This window comes from Euprymna scolopes, chromosome 43 (genome assembly GCF_053919585.1).
Source record: "Euprymna scolopes isolate OS-2025 chromosome 43, ASM5391958v1, whole genome shotgun sequence".
NCBI lineage: Eukaryota > Metazoa > Mollusca > Cephalopoda > Sepiida > Sepiolidae > Euprymna > Euprymna scolopes.
This window is the reverse complement of record NC_136524.1, coordinates 38,066,637-38,086,931: the sequence shown is the minus strand read 5'-3', so window position 1 is coordinate 38,086,931 and position 20,295 is coordinate 38,066,637. Positions and strand designations below refer to the sequence as shown.

The 20,295-nt window shown below is 31.4% G+C and overlaps 1 protein-coding gene across 12 annotated transcripts in view; it reads right to left on the bottom strand.

The window, feature by feature from the left end:
* LOC145268296 (uncharacterized) overlaps nucleotides 1-20,295 on the bottom strand; it is a 447,971-nt gene that overhangs the window by 219,100 nt on the left and 208,576 nt on the right. For all 12 annotated transcript variants that reach the window (XM_080123710.1, XM_080123715.1, XM_080123717.1 and 9 more), the window contains 2 exons: nucleotides 14,973-15,062; nucleotides 1,521-1,599 (listed from right to left, as the gene is read on the bottom strand). In XM_080123710.1, coding sequence (XP_079979836.1) covers nucleotides 1,521-1,599; nucleotides 14,973-15,062 — 169 coding nt within the window. The remainder of the gene's footprint in view (nucleotides 1-1,520; nucleotides 1,600-14,972; nucleotides 15,063-20,295) is intronic.

The window sequence follows — 20,295 nt, the reverse complement described above, 5'->3', positions numbered from 1 at the left end:
AACCTTTTTTAAAAAAGAACACGTTTGTTTTTTTTTTGTTTTTTTAATGAAACTTTGGTCCTTGCTCCTTTAATTGAAAAATAATTAGGGCTTGAATTACATTTTTCGAGGAGTTATAAGCTTTGAAAGATAGCGGGTGGAATTATTCAATAGTTTTCACAAAATTTCTGACACTGCTACCGCATGGTCAAACCAGAATTATTATGTGGTGAAAGGAACGAAAGAAAAAGTGGGGAAGGAATAAATATATATAAAAAAAAAAAAAGAGTAAAAAAAGAAAAAAAAAAAAAAATGGGGGCTACGATAACAATGCGAAATTAATATCTTGTGGTCACCACCAGAACTTCTCTCCTTTGATGAAGAGATTTTTCTGGAAATATTGAGAAAATATTAATTATTAGCATCCAAGTTATTTTATTGTGTTTTATTTAATATTTTTATTTATTTATAAAAGTTATTCCAGACAAGGCATGAAGTCACTTCATGTAAGAAACTAATCATAATAAAAAAGGGAGAGAAAATTAAAACACAAGACAAACTAAGCCTGAAAGAGACCCCCTACCACTACCACCACTAGCATTCCATCTTCTGTACTCCAAACAGGCTAGCCAAAAAATAGTCTTCAAAAAAAATAAATAAATAAAGGAAGCTGTTACAAAGTTGACCGATGAAAAAGTCTACACCAGGATTTTAATTTGCATTGTAAAGAATTTCTATCATGAACAATAATGTCCACACCACAAGCAAACTCTAAAACTTTCACAAAGTAAAATTATATTAACTTGTAAAAAAATAAAATTCTTAATAGTTCTCAAATTTTCAAAAAAGAAAAGACTTGCTAAGAATGTCATTTAATACATTAATCATTATGCAGAATAAGGAGCGTGCTATCACTGCAATTTTCCAGGCAGTTTACGTAAAATATGGAAAGGTGCCGAAATGCTGAGCCAATGAAATCACAAATGTCATTTTAGAAAATATTTATTTGCTATCATTGGTTTTTTATATAAAAAAAAATAACTAAATACTTATTTATCTGGATTCGAATAAAACAAATCATTAAAAAAAAAAAAAAAAAAAAAATCATATAAAAAACCCCAAAAACATTTTGTTTGTTATCAGTTGTTTGTTATTCAAAAAATAAATATTTATTTATGAAACTTACCTTACAATGAGCATTTCTTTTTCCTAGATTTGAATTTTAATTTTTGTTAAAGTTTCATAAAAATTGTCCAATAATTATTCATTGTATTTTCTTTGTATCAAAAATATTGTTTTCATTTTTCAATTAATTTTTTATTGAATTATCTTCATAACAGAAATATATTTTTTTATTGAAAAAAAATTGGTCAGTGTTTGCTCGAAAAATAAACAAAAATCTTTTACCAAGTCACAAAACTTGTCTGGCACCTTTCAGCATTTTACATAAACTGACCAGAAAATTGATGGTGATAGTACAGTGCTTATTCTGCATAATTAACAGTGTCAGAGTGATCAAATTCAGCAGTAGAAAAGGATATCAAAACCTAGACGTATAGAATCATGTTCTTCAAGAGTCACATATTCCTGTTCTGGAATACGTTGATCATTAATGAAAGTCTGAAAAGAAAAAAAAAAAACACACAAGGTATTAGTCTTAGACAAAAAAATAAAAATAAAAATGAAAAGACAAACAAATGTTATCATTTTTAATGCAGTAATTATAAAAAAAAAAAAAAAAATTATTTGACTGGCCCTAGACATTGTTAACTTTCCATTAATCCTTGAATCAGTTGGTCTCAACCAAGAGTATCGATGACAAACAGCCTGATGGTGTTTTGCTTTACAAATAGCAAATCGCTCATGTAGGCTGTAACTTGAATAAATTTATAGATGGTGCAATGCAGAGGTGTAATGGATCAACACAAACTGAAGCAAATTAGGACATAACAGTAGAATAAGTTATGCAAAATCACCTTTTATTAATAAAATGTTGTTTTTTTTTCAATACTTTTAACATCACATTGTGTTCTTACTTACACACACACTTGTCTGATGGAAGTTCCTTATCAGATGATATTTCAAGAAAATCTCCCTTCTTCAGATCTGTGTTCGATTTTAATTACAACATGCATATACAGTAGCGTCCAAAACTAAGGGACAAAATTTTAAAACCTTATATTTGTTAGAAATAACAACTGTGAAAAGCTGAAATTTTGACAATTGGTAGTCGTTATCATCCATAATAACCTATATCTATAATTTCAAGTGTTTAGACCCAAAATTGGCGAGGAATTTGGTAGAGTTCTCAAAGGTTAAATCGTTGAACTTTGACCCCTTAACAGCCAAATTTCTGCCCAAAAACGGATTACAAAGATTTTTCCAAATCTCAGTACCCTGTATATAAAATTTTGAGTCTGTAGACTGAAAATTGACAGAGATATTGTGTATGGAAATGTACACAGACAGACACTTTCACTTTTATAGATATATAGATTAGGCTACTCTGTAATATTTAATATGGAACTAATGTTTTGGTATTTTCTTTATCATAAGTTTTGATGGGATTATCATTTTATTTACAATTTATTACTCTTTCAGCCTTGTAACTATGAACTTAGCTAATGTAATATCTTAATTTTCCCTTCGTTTTATAATTTATTTTATTGTATTATTTTATATAAATATCAACAAATTACAAGTGATTCAAACTGTTCAACAGGAACTATAGATATGTCCTGAACCAACAGGATAACTATATTTTACAAAATAATAACACTATAAACATTTTTATATTGGGATATATAAACATCTCATGCGACTAACCATCTTTGGAACACCCAGGTGACTAACGCATAGTTAAGATAAAAGAAAATTAAAAGAAAAACAAAATCGACCTGCACTGCCAACATGTATAAACAAAGAACCTACTGTCTATGTATACACTTCCTCCTTTATTTTAAAAGATAACTTGTGTATTTGAAGATAAGTTGTAAGTGATTGATATAAATTTGCTGGTTTCTGATCACAGCTGTGTTTACAGAAATTAACTCCTACTATGAACATGTTAATGTTTTTTTTTTCTTTTCTTTCATTTATTTATTTTTTTTTAGATCTTCTAAATTACGACATTGTCTTTGTGTTTCCATAAATTAATAAGGTTATAAATCTGCCTAGCATTCACTCTCTCATTCACTGACACATTCCTATTTTAAAATGGAGAAAAAAAAGAAAAAAAAATGAAAAGGGGGGGGGGGAGAAAAAAGTTATATATAATTGCCATCTGGTTTGTGTTTAAGCCTAGCACTATTGAAGGTTACATAAAGTGCCTCTGACTTCGTCAGCTTAGTCATCTGGTTGCACACCTCAATTCTTATAAGGAAGTTATATGAAGTAGGGAATATTTAAGCGCTGCCACCACCACTGCTGCTACTACAACGATCTTAAAAGAAATCTTTTTAAATATTATGTTTTTGAATTTTTGAGATGAGGATTGATAACTCGTATTATTTGGATTCTTCAGATTACTGTTCTCATCTTGAGTAAAAAATATAGATGGAGAAGAACGGTGGAGAGTAATACAACTCAAAGAAGCAGTGCATATGCTGGGGTGCAATCACCTATCAAGCAGACCTAATGAACAGAATTTAACACAATATCGAAACCATTAATTGTAAATAATAACAACAACAACATATTTACATTTTAATCGTAAATAATAATAATAACAACATTTACATATATGTTTATTTATACAACATTATTAGCTACATATATGCATACATTTTCTGTACAGACCTCTGTAAAGAGATCCCACATCGTCAGACTACAGAGAAAATATTCTACCAGTACAAAAACATGTAACTAATAATATTTGCATAACTAAAAATATTATAAGCACGCTCTGTCCATTTATCGATTACTCTTTCATAAACCCAGAAGTTTCAGTGGATTTACATCTAGGAAACTAAAACTATGCAACCATTACTTTATATATATATATATATATATATATATATATATATATATATATATATATATATATATATATAATTAATCATGACACCCTGCACTGATGATTCCCGAAAGGATGAAACACTAGTGTCTGTAAGTATTTAATAATTATAGTAAATATTTATATATAAGAAAATTGCTCCAAACAAGATATGAAGCCACTTGATGTAACTAGTATTATTACTACTATTACATATATTATTAGTGGCCTTGCAAAGTAACAGGGGAGACAACCAAGTAAAAAAAAAAAAAACCCTAAGCAAAATTCATTCCAAAGCAGCAAAACTAAAGCTGGCTTGCCATGACACTATATATACAAATGTAGGCAAATTTGAAAATATAGGTTCTTCTTCATCAATTGTCATAAAATTATAACCATTGAATAGTATTATAATCTCCCAAAAGCCTGCAATTGTACAATTAAAAAATTCAATACAAAAAAATTATTTTAAAAATGACAAAAATTCCAGTTTTTTTTGTTAGAAACTTCTACATGAATATAGAATAACTTAGTTTGGTTTGTTTTTTTTTTGTTTGTTTTTTTGTTTTTTTTCCCTGTTTTATGGTGTATCAACCTTTTATTTAGTTTAATGATGAACACAATACATATTGGCAGTGAATTACATAGGATTAAGTGGACCACATAGCCGGAGAGAAAATGCACATCTAAAAGTTTCTTCATTGGCATTAATACGTAATTGAGTACAATAAGAATGAGATTATTTAAATCAAATCATAGCCAATTCCATAGTCTGACACAGTATTGAATTTTTTAATTGTACAATTGCAGGCTTTTGGGAGATTATAATACTATTCAATGGTTATAATTTTATGACAATTGATGAAAAAGAACCTATATTTTCAAATTTGCCTACATTTGTATATATATAGTGTCATGGCAAGCCAGCTTTAGTTTTGCTGTTTTGGAATGAATTTTGCTTAGTTGTCTCCCCTGTTACCTTCCAAGGCCACTAATAATATATGTAATAGTAGTAATAATAATAATATAGTTACTTACATCAAGTGGCTTCATATCTTGTTTGGAGCAATTTTCTAATATATATAAATATTTACTATAATTATTAAATACCTACATACACTAGTGTTTCATCCTTTCGGGAATCATCAGTGTAGGATGTCATGATTAATTATATATAAAAAGTAATGGTTGCATAGTTTTAGTTTCCTAGATGTAAATCCACTGAAACTCCTGGGTTTATGAAAGAGTGCTCAATAAATGGACAGAGCGTGCTTGTAATATTTTTAGTTATGCAAATATTTTACACTTCAACTTTAAAGATAAGACGGGGTGGTAGGGAGGGTTCCTAAGCATTCATGAAAAGGACTAATCAGAGATTTAGGAAGGCTCAGAGAGAGAGAGAGAGAGAGAGAGAGAGAGAGAGAGAGAGAGAGAGAGAGAGAGAGAGAGAGAGAAACAGAGTATTTGCTCGGCATAAAATAGCATTATAGTCATGATAAACGAATTGTTAGAGGCAAGAGATTTATGCTTGCCTGAGCAATCCTTCACACACTCACACACACACACACACACACACACACACACACACACACACACACACACACGGGCATCATGATGTGTTAAAAAGAAATCAATAAAATGCTTGATCACAAATGTGAGAGTTAAAATACAGATTATTTAAAAACTACATGTTACACATTTCAAAGATGTGCAATGGTTTCATTGACCTGGATTGACCTTTTACAAGTTAAAAAGCCGTTAAAATCCATTCAAGTCATCAGCAACTCACGAAATGAAACCAAATTCAACTCTATTCTTTTATTTATTTTATTCCAGCTGAGGCTGGTGTTATCAACGTTTTTGTGTTGGAGTATGGGATAAAATTAATTATCCCAAAATAAAATCTTTATATAATATATATAAGATTATTTATTTAAAACTATTCCTCGATCTGTTTTCATTTCATGACTCACTGATGATTTGAATGGATTTAAATGTCTTTTAAATGATAAAAGGTCACTCTACATCAATGAAATCATGGTACGTCTCTAAAACATGTAACATAGTTTTTACTGTATATGTGTGTGTATAAAACTTTATTTTGATACAATCAATTTTACTCCTCACCCCAAGAAACACAGTGATGATACAAGTGTGATATCAAACGAATCATTGTGAAGGGTCAAGGAGGATGGAAAGACCAAGAAGAGAAAGCACTAACCAGACCTCTACTGTAAAGGTACAGTTAATACTGAGACTTTGGTGAGGCTTATTATTACCACCAAAATCTCAGATGACCACTGGTTGTTGCCAGCTAGAAATCTTTGTTAAGTGGATGTTGCAATAATGCAAAATTATTTGCAATGATTATTAAAAGAGGCAAGTGTACTGGAAACCTGGAGAGACTTGTCACTTAGACTCCAGAAAACACCACAGGATACTAACAGTGAGCAATCACTGATGTGGACGACCTGTGTGAAAACTTCAAGTGAGTAACAACAATAACACTAAGTAGCTAAAAAGTGCATCAATAATTAAAAAAAAAAAGAAAAGTAGACTGAAAAGAAACTACAAAATAAAAAAATAAAAAATGAAAAGCTTCTACAGTGCTAACAATTTAAATCTGAAATCTCATTAGTATGTAACGTAAACTAACTCTAAATATACTAATCTCTATTGTCTAGTACTTTTGTCCCAATCACTGCCACATTTTGATTAACAATCCTATTTTAGCTCCCTTTGTGTTCCTTGAAGAACTTCCTATAACTTTGTTCTGATAGATTTATTTCCTCTTTTTTCCTTTTTACTTCCGAACACTTGGAAGGGGCTGTTGATAATATAATCATATCTATGTACATAAAGTTGTAGTTCTTGTTTATTTATGCGTGAACTCTTAGAGTTTTGGAAAAAAGACTTTTCTCTTCATAACACTGGCTACTAACTACGGATTTAGGTTGCTTGAACTTTAGATGTATAATTCTTTGATTCCATAGAAGGATTTTTTTTCTTCTGGTACCTTGGTGAATGACATATAGAATTTTGAAGCATAAGTTCTGATGGAGAATTCTCCGTTTATCTGCAATTAATACAAACTTATTTACGATTTCTATTGAACGCTCTTGAAATATTCGTAATAACAAATTTATCTTTATGGGGATTTTCATTCCAAAATTTTATCTTTTTTTTTTTTTTTTTTTTTGAACTCACGTTCAGCTCTATCAAAGCATATCGCCACTTAGGCCTAGGGGGCTACTATTTGGGACCATACCTAGGAAAGATTAATAAGATATTGGTTTACATTACATTTAAACTTCTGCATATCAGTACAGTCATGGAAGCAGATAGCAAGAAGGGAATTCCAAAGTCTAGCTGTTTGAGAGAAGAAACTATTAGGGACCTCAGCAGTGAAGGTGTGAAATTTTGTGTCTAAGTGGGTTTTTCAGGGACATGTTGAGGAGACAAGTGCAACGAGTTCATCAGAGCACATTCCCTTAAAATATTTGTAAAACAGGCACAGAGATCCAACATTGCAGTGATGGGACAGAGGTTGGAGTTTAGTTGACAAAGTGGGACCTATTAGATTGAAAACTTTTTTAGATCCTATTTAAGAGGGAGGCTAGTGGTAGATACACCAGCCCAAATATGACAATACGCCATACATGGATGAATGGTGGCCTTGTAGAGGGATCTAAATGCTATTATAAATATTATTAAGTTCTATATAATGTATTTTATTGAATACTAAGTTTTCATTTGGTAAATTAGAATTGATTCATATTGTTGACTCTAAACTGTTTTTTTTTTTTATATGAATTTAACAAACTATATGAAATTCATTTTATACTAGCGGAGCTAGCCAGCATTGACCAAGTTAAAAGTATAACATATTTTTATTAAAACTGTCATCTCTTTATCTACCTTTCTTTCAAGGGTTTCCCCTCCCTCTCTCTGTCCCCTCCCTCTCTCTGCTCAGGTCATTTGTGTCTCTGGACATACACATACAGAAAACTTATTTTTATAGATTCCTCAAGGAATGAGTTAGCATAAGAGAAGTAAATCCTTCATAAAAAATCAAAGTTACTTCCCTTTAGTTAATACATAATCTGGCCGGACCCCCATCCTCACCCCCGGCGAAATCTATACCATTTTAGGGTCAGAAAAACAAATCATCTTTTGTAAATTATTATTCATCTGGAGCAATGTCAGTCAAGAAAATATTTCATGGGTATTTGTTTTATTGTTTTTGACTTTTAGTCTGACAGGGAATATGTTTTTTCAGTTATATTTCACCTTTTATTTATACTAATCCTATAATTTGTGAAGCTCAATGTAACTACAGAGCATATATATATATATATATATATATATATATATGTGTGTATGTGTTGTTTTTTTTTTTTTAGCGATACTTATTGAATGAATTCAATTATTTATATGGAAGCGCATTTTTACCTAAATGCGAGTTGGGAATAATTTTCCCTTTGACCAGTTTAGTACCCCCAAATGGGGAGCGCCATATGTATTGTTTTTAAAATATAATTATTCACTGATACATGTTTCGGCGCCTATGACTCATCAGAGTGGCTGAATCTAGCAAGATTCGAAATTGGGACCCTGTGATAAGAAGCCTAAGCCTCTTCCATTGAGCTATCTCGCTAATTTATTGCATTTTTACGTAGATGTTGTTTGTTTTTGTTTGTTTTGTTTTGATACAATAATAATTTTAAAGTGATTCATCAACATATTACTGCCATTTCATGGTAAGTCTGATTATCGAAAGTGCATTTCTATTCCAAGTGTCTGTATATTTTTGAACAGAAGCTCAATGTCAAATTTCTAATATCTATTTAAAATAAAAAATTACTTGGCAAGATGTCACCTCACTCAATCATCTTCACTTATAAGCTTATGAATATTGCTTAATGCGTGATTAAATTTGAAACATACAGATAAAGAGCTATACATATGCATAAGAAATGGTTCATATCTGACAGATATAAAGGCCCATAAACTAACTCAGAAATGCTTTAAACAAATCAAATACCAATCGTAATAGAATTATGAAATTATAATTTAAAATTGACTGGTTGTCGTTGCTGGTATAGGTAAAAAAAATAAATTTTAAGTGTACATGCATTAATAATCAAGGGTTAAAATTTAATAGCATATCATGAATCATTAAATAGTTATTAAAAACCGAAAAACTAAGATACAAAGCCTGAATAACACTTGATAATTAAAATAAAATAATATTAATATAACTAATGATCATTGTTTCGTAACCCTATATATTTAATAACTTCCTTCTCTCTAGATTTTTTTTTAACTAAAATATTCAAGTTATCATAGAATTAATAAAAATAAAAATCATTAATTTACAGAAAAGCAGATCCCATGTACTAAAATTACCCAGTGGAAGTATGGTACAAAGTCAAAATTTATTCATACCCTCCCCCACCTCCACATCCCAGGAAAACGAATCAAACTACAGTTGTCAGCCCTGGAAAATAGTAGGCACTGGCAGATGTAACAAAAATGAAATAATCTGGCTCCCACTGTCTGGCATTTTCTGGCAGTTGTAGCCAGCAGAAGCCACTGGCTGTCATTGTCAGCACTGAGGGTTACTGGCAATTGTTGGTTTGGCACGATTACTTGTGGGTACTAGTGGGCATTGGCTGCCTTAGTCACTGGCAGCCATGATCAGTATTTTCATTGGACTGCACCAAACTGAGATCATCTGTCTTCAATTCTGACTGCTACTGGATGCCTGTGGTGGATGCTGATAGTCACTTGTGGTTAGTGATATTTTCAGGCAGTTACTCACATTTACTGAGAGACACTGGTTTTCATTGTTGGTTCCCAGTATTCACTATTAATCATGACCAGTATCAGCCACTATTGAACTGTTCCGAAATGGAACAGTGTCTTCAATGGCGAGTCCTGGTGGTCATTGGCATTTTTAGGCAGTTACTTGCATTTAGTTACTATCAATCGCTAGTAATCATGACCAGTGTCCAAACCCACTGGACTGCTCTGAAATGAAATAGCCTGTCTTCAAATTTCATGCACTGTTATTTATTGTATGGTATTGGCATCTAGTGGCGAGCATTGTTGGTCACTGGCGGTTATGACGGTGATTGACAGTGATTTTTACATGGCTACTGTTACTTCTTGACAAGAGCGAGCACTGTCTAAAACTGGCAAGCAAATCGCTTGTCCTTAAGTGATGGGTGCCATTATTCATGGTGGTCATTAGTCTTTTAATTGGCTACTGTCCTCTCTGGGCACTAACGAGTACAGGTGAGCACTGATGGGCCATAGTGGGTGTTTTTGTTGGAAGCTTGAGCAAAGCAAGGAGCACCCTATGCTAATTTCTAGGCAACAATATCCATTTTTACACAATAGGCTTAAATTGTGCAGTGTGTAAACAAAAGATTGTTTATTTTGTGTTTTATAAAATAATGGATGAAAATAGAAAAAAAAGTCAAATTATTAAAATATTAGTTGAAAATGCAGAATAATTTTGATTGGGTCATGAGAGGTGTTATTAACCTTTCGAAATTCCCTTAATCTTATGACCATATGCAAACAGCCAATGAAATCGTCCAGAACTTGTGGAGGGAGCTGTCCTTACTTCAAGCAAGGACTAATGTGAAGTGTATCAGAAGGTAAATTCGGACAACACTGGTGTAAAAAAAAAATGTGATAAATCTAGAAAAGTTCCCCGTCTCATTGAGGAGAGAGTAAAATAATTAGTGAGTAAAAATCGTGCTACCATCATAAAATATGACTTGTTTGGGAATGTGACTCTCTTCGGAAAAACTATAATAATCTCTGATAATGAATGGAAGCGACTAGTAATATGCGCAAAACCTACAAACAAAATTTGGTATCTAAAGAATGATATAATAAACCAAAAAACTTAGTAATTAACAACAGGAAAAGTCACTTTCATTTATCTCTATTTCATGAAATAGTTTTAAAGGAATACTACACTACAATAATGCATAACACTCATCAACTATTTGCAACAAGCTCACAACTACACTACTATCTAATTTGTCAGTTAGTAATTTTGTATCATTTTCAGATCTTCTTGTTTGGTTTGAAGCTTTTCTTTGAGTTTAGCTAGTTCACTCCCCCCCCCACTCCCATAGGCTGACTTTTTGAAAGCACTTGACTTTGTCAACAGAGTCAAGTTACCAGAATTCTCTGCTTTTAGAGCAAGGTCATTTGCTGATGAAACCAATGACATCACTTTCCAGTTTCACTTTTTCTTCTACCTGCTCAGTTTCTCGAATTTCTGTCTCTCTTCTCTTTGCTTTTCCAGGTACATTTCATACTTCTGTCTAGCCATGGAGCATGAAACAATAAAGGGTTGGTTTGTTGGCACTTGACACCCCCCCCCTCCTGCTACCTGTACCTAGGAAAGATTAACAAGATGTTGCACAGATGATCCCTTGTACCACTTTAGGCTCATCCTTCATGTTCCCTGCCTCTATTTCCTTGTTTACTGAAAAATCCTCTCTCAATACTAGCCTGGCTATGAGAGTAACAGAACACTTCTCACAACTTAAAGCAGCTTGCTGTAGCATGCATCAGCCATGTAGGTTGTGAACAGTTGGTCAAGCATGTCATTTTCACTAATAACGTCAAAATTTCTATATTACATCTATTATTTCTATATTATCTCCATTATATAAAATATATGCATAATTAACAACAAAATTTATGGGTTTTTTTTTTTTTTTTATTAGTATTTACCATTAACCATTACCTAAAATAAAGAAAAGCAAAAATATTTTATTTTAAAATGAAGGTTTTTGGTCTCATTCCAAAAAAACACTTCCGCAAATTGTTGGGAACCAAAAGTGAGATGTTCCACTTTCATCTCACGGAATTTCTTTGGTGAAAAAGGGAGGAGTATTCGCTCTCATAATTATTGCAATCAGAGATCAATATATGATATAATTTTTTTTTTTTTCATTACTTAACAAGGTCATTTAATTTTTGTAAACATTGTTACAGTTTGATGCTTCTGAATTTTTGAGATGAGGATTGGTTATTCGTATTATTATTCATTGGATTACTGTTCTCATCTTGAGTGTGATTTTAACGTTTCGGTCGATGTAACCTCCGACCTTTTTCAGGTATATATAATCAAACTCAGGAATGTTTCTGTCAAACTCAGGAATTTGGACGGAATTTTGAGCAGAACCCTTTATTTACTTCACTCTTGTTGCACCAGCCATGACTTGATAGAGGTGCTAAGTAATTCGCAAATGTATTTTTTTTTTCTTCGTCGCCTACACTGAGGATTAAATCTTAAACCTTCAGGAGAATATCACTTTTACAATTGATTTTTCCAAGTTCTCTAACCACTACACCACAGATCCTTGCAGACAATTCTAGTACAAATTTTAGGAGGCTTAAACCTATTTTTATTTCTAGTTGTAAATATCACTAATTATTACTAATTATTACTAATTATTACTATATAATAATGTGTATCTATCTCTAACTTATTACTTGTATTACTTGAAATTCCGTCCAAATTCCCAAGTTCGACAAGATACACCTGAAGAAGGTCGGAGGTTACATCGACCAAAATGCTGTGAAAATCACATTCAAGATGAGAACAGTAGTCCGATGAATAATAATAGGGATTGTTACAGTTTATTTACTTTTGGTTTTGTGTACGTTAATTAACAGATTTAATTATTTTGTTACTAAACATTGTTTCGTTTTTAGTCTATTAATTAACTTGTTTCCTTTTTCCATTGAGTAACTGATTATTGTACTTGTGTATTATCATTTCTTAACATTTTTCAGTTTGTTAGTTGATTTGTTGCCTTTTCGTTAAGTGTTATGGCAATTTCTGGGACTAATGGAGATTTCCACTTCTTGTTGAGATCATGATTCAGGTATAGTATTTGTGTATTCAATTTTGTTATTCACATTATTATTTTTCATTTTTAGCTTGTGAATTAATTTGTTTCCATTTCGATAAACTGCCTCTGCAATTTCCAAGACTATACTCTTTTGGAGATGAGATGAGGTCTTTTTTTACTTGAAATGGTTTCAATTTCCAGGACTATACTCTTGTAGAGACAAGTTCTTTTCTTGAAATTGTTTCCTTGTTTATTGGATTATTTAGCATCCCAAATTATCTCTTGCAAAAAAAAAGAAAGAAAATGCTTATTTTTGCTTAGCTGATGTTTATGGTTGCATAATTGTCTCAAACTACATAAGCACCTAATATTTTTATTAATATTTTGGAAATAATTTATTTAAGATATCAGTTTAACAATTGATTTTTTCCAAACTAACCACTGCGTCACAGGTTCTTGTTTGATAAGATGCACCTGAAGAAGGTTGGAGGTTACATCAACCAAAACATTATGAAAATAACACTTCAGATGAGAACAGTAGTCAGATGAATCCAAATAATACGAATAACCAATCCTCATCTAATTCAGAAATGTAATTACGACTGATGTTTTTATTTTTTATCATGTTCTCATATATATTTAGACAATTTATGTACATTTTATCATTGATATAACTACCTGAAAGGATATTGAACCCTTCCAGATTTGCTGTCTTTAATCAGTTCTGCTCCGGTTTAAAGCAGCTGATTTTCTTCTTGTTTATATATTAAGTACTGGTAGGTTACATTCAGTCGAAAATCATTTTAAAAAAATTTTTTAAATGCATTATTGAGAATACTGACTCCCCTCCCCCCCCATCTCTGTTTTACATGTTCTGATGGAGGAAAATATAGTTCATTATGCCATCATACCGTTCTTCAAAGATAATGCCTAAAGGAGAGAACTTGAATTTCTACTAGACACTATCCTGGAATGTCTAAGGTCTCTCTGTACAAGGGTTTGTCCGGGTACTTTTCTCTACAAGTAAACCCTGACTAAATATTCCAAATCATATAATATTCGCAGTCCATAAAAAAAAAAGATCAAGAAACAAAGGGAGATAATGCCATATTAATTTATACTAGATTTATGTTGTAATACCTACAAATTTTCAATAATCGTTTAAAAATGTTTTCCTTATTTAAACAAAACTACTTATTTAAAAATAACACTACTTAATCAATTTACATAATTTTTGGAATATGATATTTTCGTTTCATCAGATACGCTCATCATACAGATTTTTTTTTTTTTTTTTTTTTTTTAAATATAGGTAGAGTTCTGGACAAGGACTAGAATGTTGTTTTATAAAGTTATTCATGATGAAATGCATTTTGTTCTTGACATGACAATTATTACTAAAAATAAAAAACAAAACAATGCAAATAAAATAGCAATTTGTTTTGCAGACTTGTTATACTGACAATTACTATTTCAAGTTTAATTGAAAACAAGTATTATATATTTTTTATTTTCATATATAATAGGAATTCTGGACTAGTTATATTTTTCTTTGTACAATATTAAAAAATTCATCATTTTTAGCCAAAAGTTATATTTTTCTTTGTTAAATATTAAAAAATTCATTTTTAGTCAAGAAATACCCTAGTTATATATATATTTTTTTTGTCAAATTTTGGGAAATTCATCATTTTTAACAAACAAAAAAAAAAACACACACACACACACATGCCCACATAGTATAACGTCAAAATGGAAAACACGTTAAGCTCATCTGTCAGGTTTGTTCTCATGGGCAGGCAAGTAAACAAACTTAACCCAGAAATGTTTGAGAGATTAAAATAAATTATTTGCATACCTAACAAGTGTAAAAAGAAATTATGACGCATATATATATATATATATATATATATATATATATATATATACACACATACTGGAGGAGTGCATCAATAATCTATTTAGTTGAGAGAGAGAGAGAGACAGATAGAAGTTTCTGATGTAAATTACCAACTTGACCCATTTTCGTCAAGCCTCCTCCCCCGCACGCACACATATTTGACCATAAAGGTAAGTAAAATAAAAATAGAATAGGTAAATAAACTTACCCCATGTATTGTGCTCAGATCTTTAATCTTGAATTTATTGACATAATGGTCAAAGGTGACCACAGCGTGTCGTTTGTCAACACTGTTTGACTGCAAGTGAAAAAGAGAAAATGTTTACCAAACAAACCAAATTAAAAAGAACTTTTCACTAGCATACATTAAAATAATGATATAACGCAAAATAAAAATCAGAGTTTGTACAATAATGTTCGACCTCAAGGTTGTTTGTTCTACAAGTGACTGGGGACGGTTTTGTGAATTTGATATTCCCATGAGATTTCCTCCTCCGCTTCTGTTCAGCCTCAAGATAATTCACAAAATACCGGTAGATTTTTTTTATTTTTAAAATTCTTTTTACCCCAAGCAAGAGACATATTGAAACTTGGATATGAGAGGCTACTAATCAGGATCATACTTGCAGGAGATTATGTGGGGAGTTGAGCAGCAAGATGTCTGTGTTACATGTAAATTTCTTCATGTTAGTATAGTCATGGAAGCAAAAAGAACAGGGAGGAAATTGTTTAGTGTAGCAGTTGAAGAGGTGGTAATTTGCTGCTTCTTTGGATTAGTTGAGTGTATGTATGTAGAGGGAGTCACAAGTGCTATACCTTGTTTAACAAAATTTGTGTCAAATTCTCGGTGAAATACTTAAAGTACTTGATGTTACGGTTTTTTTTAAAACTTTTGAGATGAGAATTGATTATTCATATTATTTGGATTCTTCAGACTATGTGGTGTAATAAATAAAGTAATTGGTAAAATCAGTGGTAACGTTACACTCATATGAAGGTTGAAGGTTCAATCTTCAGTGTGGGTGACACTCCAAATACAATTACAAATTACTTTGGACTTCTCTCCAGTCATAGCTGATGGACCAAGGGCAAGCTACCACCATGGATAAAATAAAGAGTTCCGTTCAAAATTCCGTGCAGATTTCAAAGTTTGACAGAAAGATCCCCAAGTTAAACAAGATATACCTGAAGAAGGTCAGAGATTACATCGACTGAAACATTGCGAAAACAACACTAATGATGAGAACAGTAGTCCGGAAAATCCAAATAATATAAATACTTGATGTTAGTATTTTCCATCTCCAGAAAAATATAGTTTCATCAGTTGCCTGCATTCATAATATGTAAAATGTACCAAAATAAAACATAACCTAATTCTGAGAGAACTAGAAGATGAACAAACAATATTAAAAAACATCAAGGAACAAATAGGACTTCTACATACCACTTGCTCAAAACAACGATCAGCCAAGAATACAGTTATTCTTCTCTCTTTGTCAGAAACATTGCTAATGATATCTAAAGACTAAAGAACAAAATAGGGCACTTATGCAGAATACAGATCATGTTGAAATAATATTATTTAGAAACCCATTCTTAATCTGAGGAAAGAGTTTTTTTGTTTTTTTCTAACTATTCTGTACTTCAAACAATTTAATAAACAAAAGATATAAAACTTGACTTTAACTTTAAAATCCTATCTAAAAAATAGCATGGGTCATATTCTGCATAAGTACCCAAATAATCACTTTCACATACTAGTTCTCGTTGAATCACCAAAGTTAAGCAACATTGAGACGTGTCAGTACGAGATGGCTGAGCATTTAGGAATACCAGGCATTGTATGTAGGAGGATGTCAACACTTGACAACCACTGCATCCAACCCGGCCTACAAATGTCTCAATTCTGTCCTGCCGTTGGATCAGGTTGGCTGGCTGAGAACGTGAGGCTGACTCCGTGCAAATCCATCTTCATGTTAAACAACTCCCAGCATGTGTCATCCATCATCTCTAGGATGATCAGATGGTTTTTGTTGTGCTGACGGACGAACATGCTTCAAAATGGGAAAGAAGCAAGAGTTATGAGGCCGCTGAAAGCAAACCCAATATCCACCTTCTACTCTCCATGAAATTTCTTCTTTTATTCACTTGCCATCATTTTCCTCCCGTTCAGTGGTGTCAGGAATTTTTTTGATATTTCACAATCTCACTCTTCAGTTCTCATGGTTTAGCTGTCTCCAAATTCCACTCTGTAGTTTTGTCTAATCACTTACTTTCTAGATTTCCTTGGCTGGTCAATCTTTCTGCGATTTGTCACGCTAAATATTTTTATGCCTGCCAAACAATGCAAAGTTTTATTAAGTGGTCGTTTATAGAAGATAAATATTTTAATAAAGGTAATTTCTAGAAGGCAATACAATGTGTAGAGGTGTAATGGATAGACACAAACTGAAGCAAATTAAGATATATGACGGTGGAATTAGCTATGTAGATTAATCTTTTATTAATACAACATGTTTATTTTATTAACATTGTATTATATTCTTTTTTTCTATAATGTTATATAAGTATTAAAAAAAAAAAAGGGCAGAATTTTTATAGCTCAGTCCACCATTATATATGTTAATTTGCTAGTTTGTGTCTATCCATTACACCTCTGCTTGCTATTGCTTTCTATTAACTTTATATACACACTAAACAATGCTTCAAGAAAACTATATTACCCTCTTATAGATTCTAATAGCTTGATCCATCTATTCTATGGTACTAATAGCCATTTTCTAGCTATAATATTGATAAAAAAAAAAAAAACAAGGCAATACCTATAAGAGGACTGGTAGTTATGTAACTCTTATTCACAACTGAGTGGAGAGGGGGTTGAGTATGTAGCAATCTAAATTACTATTAAATAACAACATTTTTAATTTGAGACTAGTTAGTAAAATTCACTAATTAATTAGTAACTACATACCCTTCATCAAGTATAACTTTACAACTGTAATAACTACTGAATTGATGATGGTTAAGTGCTTAACAACACAAACTGAATACGTGGGTGGGCCAAGTTTGAATTCAGTTTGTTCTACAGAAACGCTTTCATCAAACCCACAATTAACCTCGTGTCTAATCCCCTGGAGATAAATAAAATTACTGAATTATTTCCATGAATGCAAAGGTACAAAACTGAAAAATCGCCTTTTTTTACAATAAAATAATTAAGTGCGCAAAAAGATATTTTTAATTCACCACAAATGAGGAGTATTTTTTTTTTTTTTTAGAAGATATTGCAGAAATAATGAGTTCGATTTCTGTTAAAATCAAATTTTCCCTTATTTTGTTGATGAAAATAGCTTTAGCTTTAATAAAAAAGAGATTGATGAAAAAAGTTTCATTATTTCATAAGCTAATTATCGATGCCTGTTTATTTTTTTTTTGTTGTCGTTTAAAAAACTTATTTTCAATCGATTTTAATATTTAGCCTTTATTAACATCTTTTTTTTTTTAAGTTAGTTATAAAAGTACACCGAGGGGAGGGTAACCCTCACAAGTCTTATGTTATGATCTTGATAGTAATAAAAAAAAATATTAAAAATAAAAAAGTTGTACTGATAAAAGTATAATAAAATAAAGAGAAATACATAACGAATCTGACAAAAAATAACTTTTATAGTTTTTGCAAAAACTTTTTATGCGACTTTTCATACATTTAGATATATTCATTTGTTTTATAGAGGTCCTGCAGGGCGACTTAGCATTGTCCAGGGTCATAAAATCTAAATAGGAGATGGTAAATAGCGTTAAGTTTCTTACCCCTTCCCTTTAGAAGATAATTTTTTATGTGAGGATTGAAAAGAAAGATAACTTAGGAGGCCCTCAGAGCACAACTTAAAGCGCCAAATAAAATTGAGGATGCCTCCAGAGCACAACTAAAACGAAGTTTCTCCCACTCTTTTCTTTGTAGAGAAATGACAATAGTTACGAAACAAAAAATTAAATCCAGAGTTTGTATCTTTCAATTTGAAAAAAATGTTGACTCATTTCCTAGCTATATATGATAAAATTAAAAAGCGTGTAAGATTCTTGATAACATTAAATGATAAAAATGGTCATTTGGCCCCATAAAATGAATCTTCTGTTTTTTTCTTTTTTTTTTTTTTTAAATTTTAGATATTATTTTCTCAGGGTTATGATTATGAAAAAAAATACTAACTTTGTAGTGGTTTGTTGTGTATTTCTGAAGCTTTAGCTAAACATACAAACACAGACAGCCACTCTTTATATAATAGATGATGAACATACTTATTTCACTATTCTCATCTGTAGTCATAGACATCAGTTACACAAATGCCAGGCCTTTGCTAAAAAGGTTTATATGTGTTTTCCCGGAGTTTCAACTTCATTCAAATTACACCGTTTTATATGTTCATCCACAGGCAGACTGTTTTACTGTATTACAACTCTTCAACGTGGCTAGACAAGCAAGTGCCTTGAGCAGGGATCAAAACTCATCATCTAGATAACAACTACAATCGGCTGTTCTATTCCTTAACTGTACGCTTCTAATTTATTATATAAAGGGCAGTTGTCTGTGTGTATGCTGGTATATGAAACTAAAACTAAAAAACTACAAAACTTTTGGTTAGTACTTTCTAATCTGTATTACCTCAGATGAATAATATCTAAAATTTAAAAAAAAATCCATTCTTTGATCCTAAACTGCCTTATATTTCGTCGGGTGGTAGTTTTCTAGAGAGATTACGCACCAACTAAAGAGCAGTAACTGATTTTTTAATCAAATTAATTTCTTTATGCAGACTTATTCTTTGAGGAATCCATAAAGATGAGTCGTCTATGTCCACATATCCAGTGAGAGGAATGGGCTGAGCGGAGAAGGAAGTTGAGTTGGGAAGAAAGAGGGAGTAACTGGGGAAGGAGGAAAGAGAAAATGATAGAAGAGATAGAAGTTTTGATAAAAATATGTTATACATTTGTCCCAGACAACAGCAGGTAGCCTTGCAAGTAATATATATATATATATATATATATAAATAAAACAATGTACACATGGCCTTCAGTCTGAAAACGAAAATCTGCTGAATATTTATAGTCACTAGCATTGCACAGATGGTAACATATTGTCGGTTGGTAAAGAGCTTATTATAGAAAAATTGTTCAAATTACCATCATGTTTACAATTAAAAAAAAATCGTCTGATAATTTTCTTAACACAGAATTTGTGGCTATTTCCATTTACAAATTTTCTTGCTTTTGCTAAATTCAATGTCTTTTTACTTTTTGAACCCCTCCCCCTTCCAATCATAGTATTTTTTCATGAAAAATTGCAATAAAATATGCTTTCACTATTTTTCAGATTCAAAGTGTTATCAAAGCTGTGTGTATATATATATATAGGTAAAAATCCAAAACTGTATAAGATACACTTACAAAGCTTATATATTCTTTACCGGCATTGCCCCTGACGAAATATAGACACATTTTGGTTTGAATATATACTTTTGGGGGTTAATAGG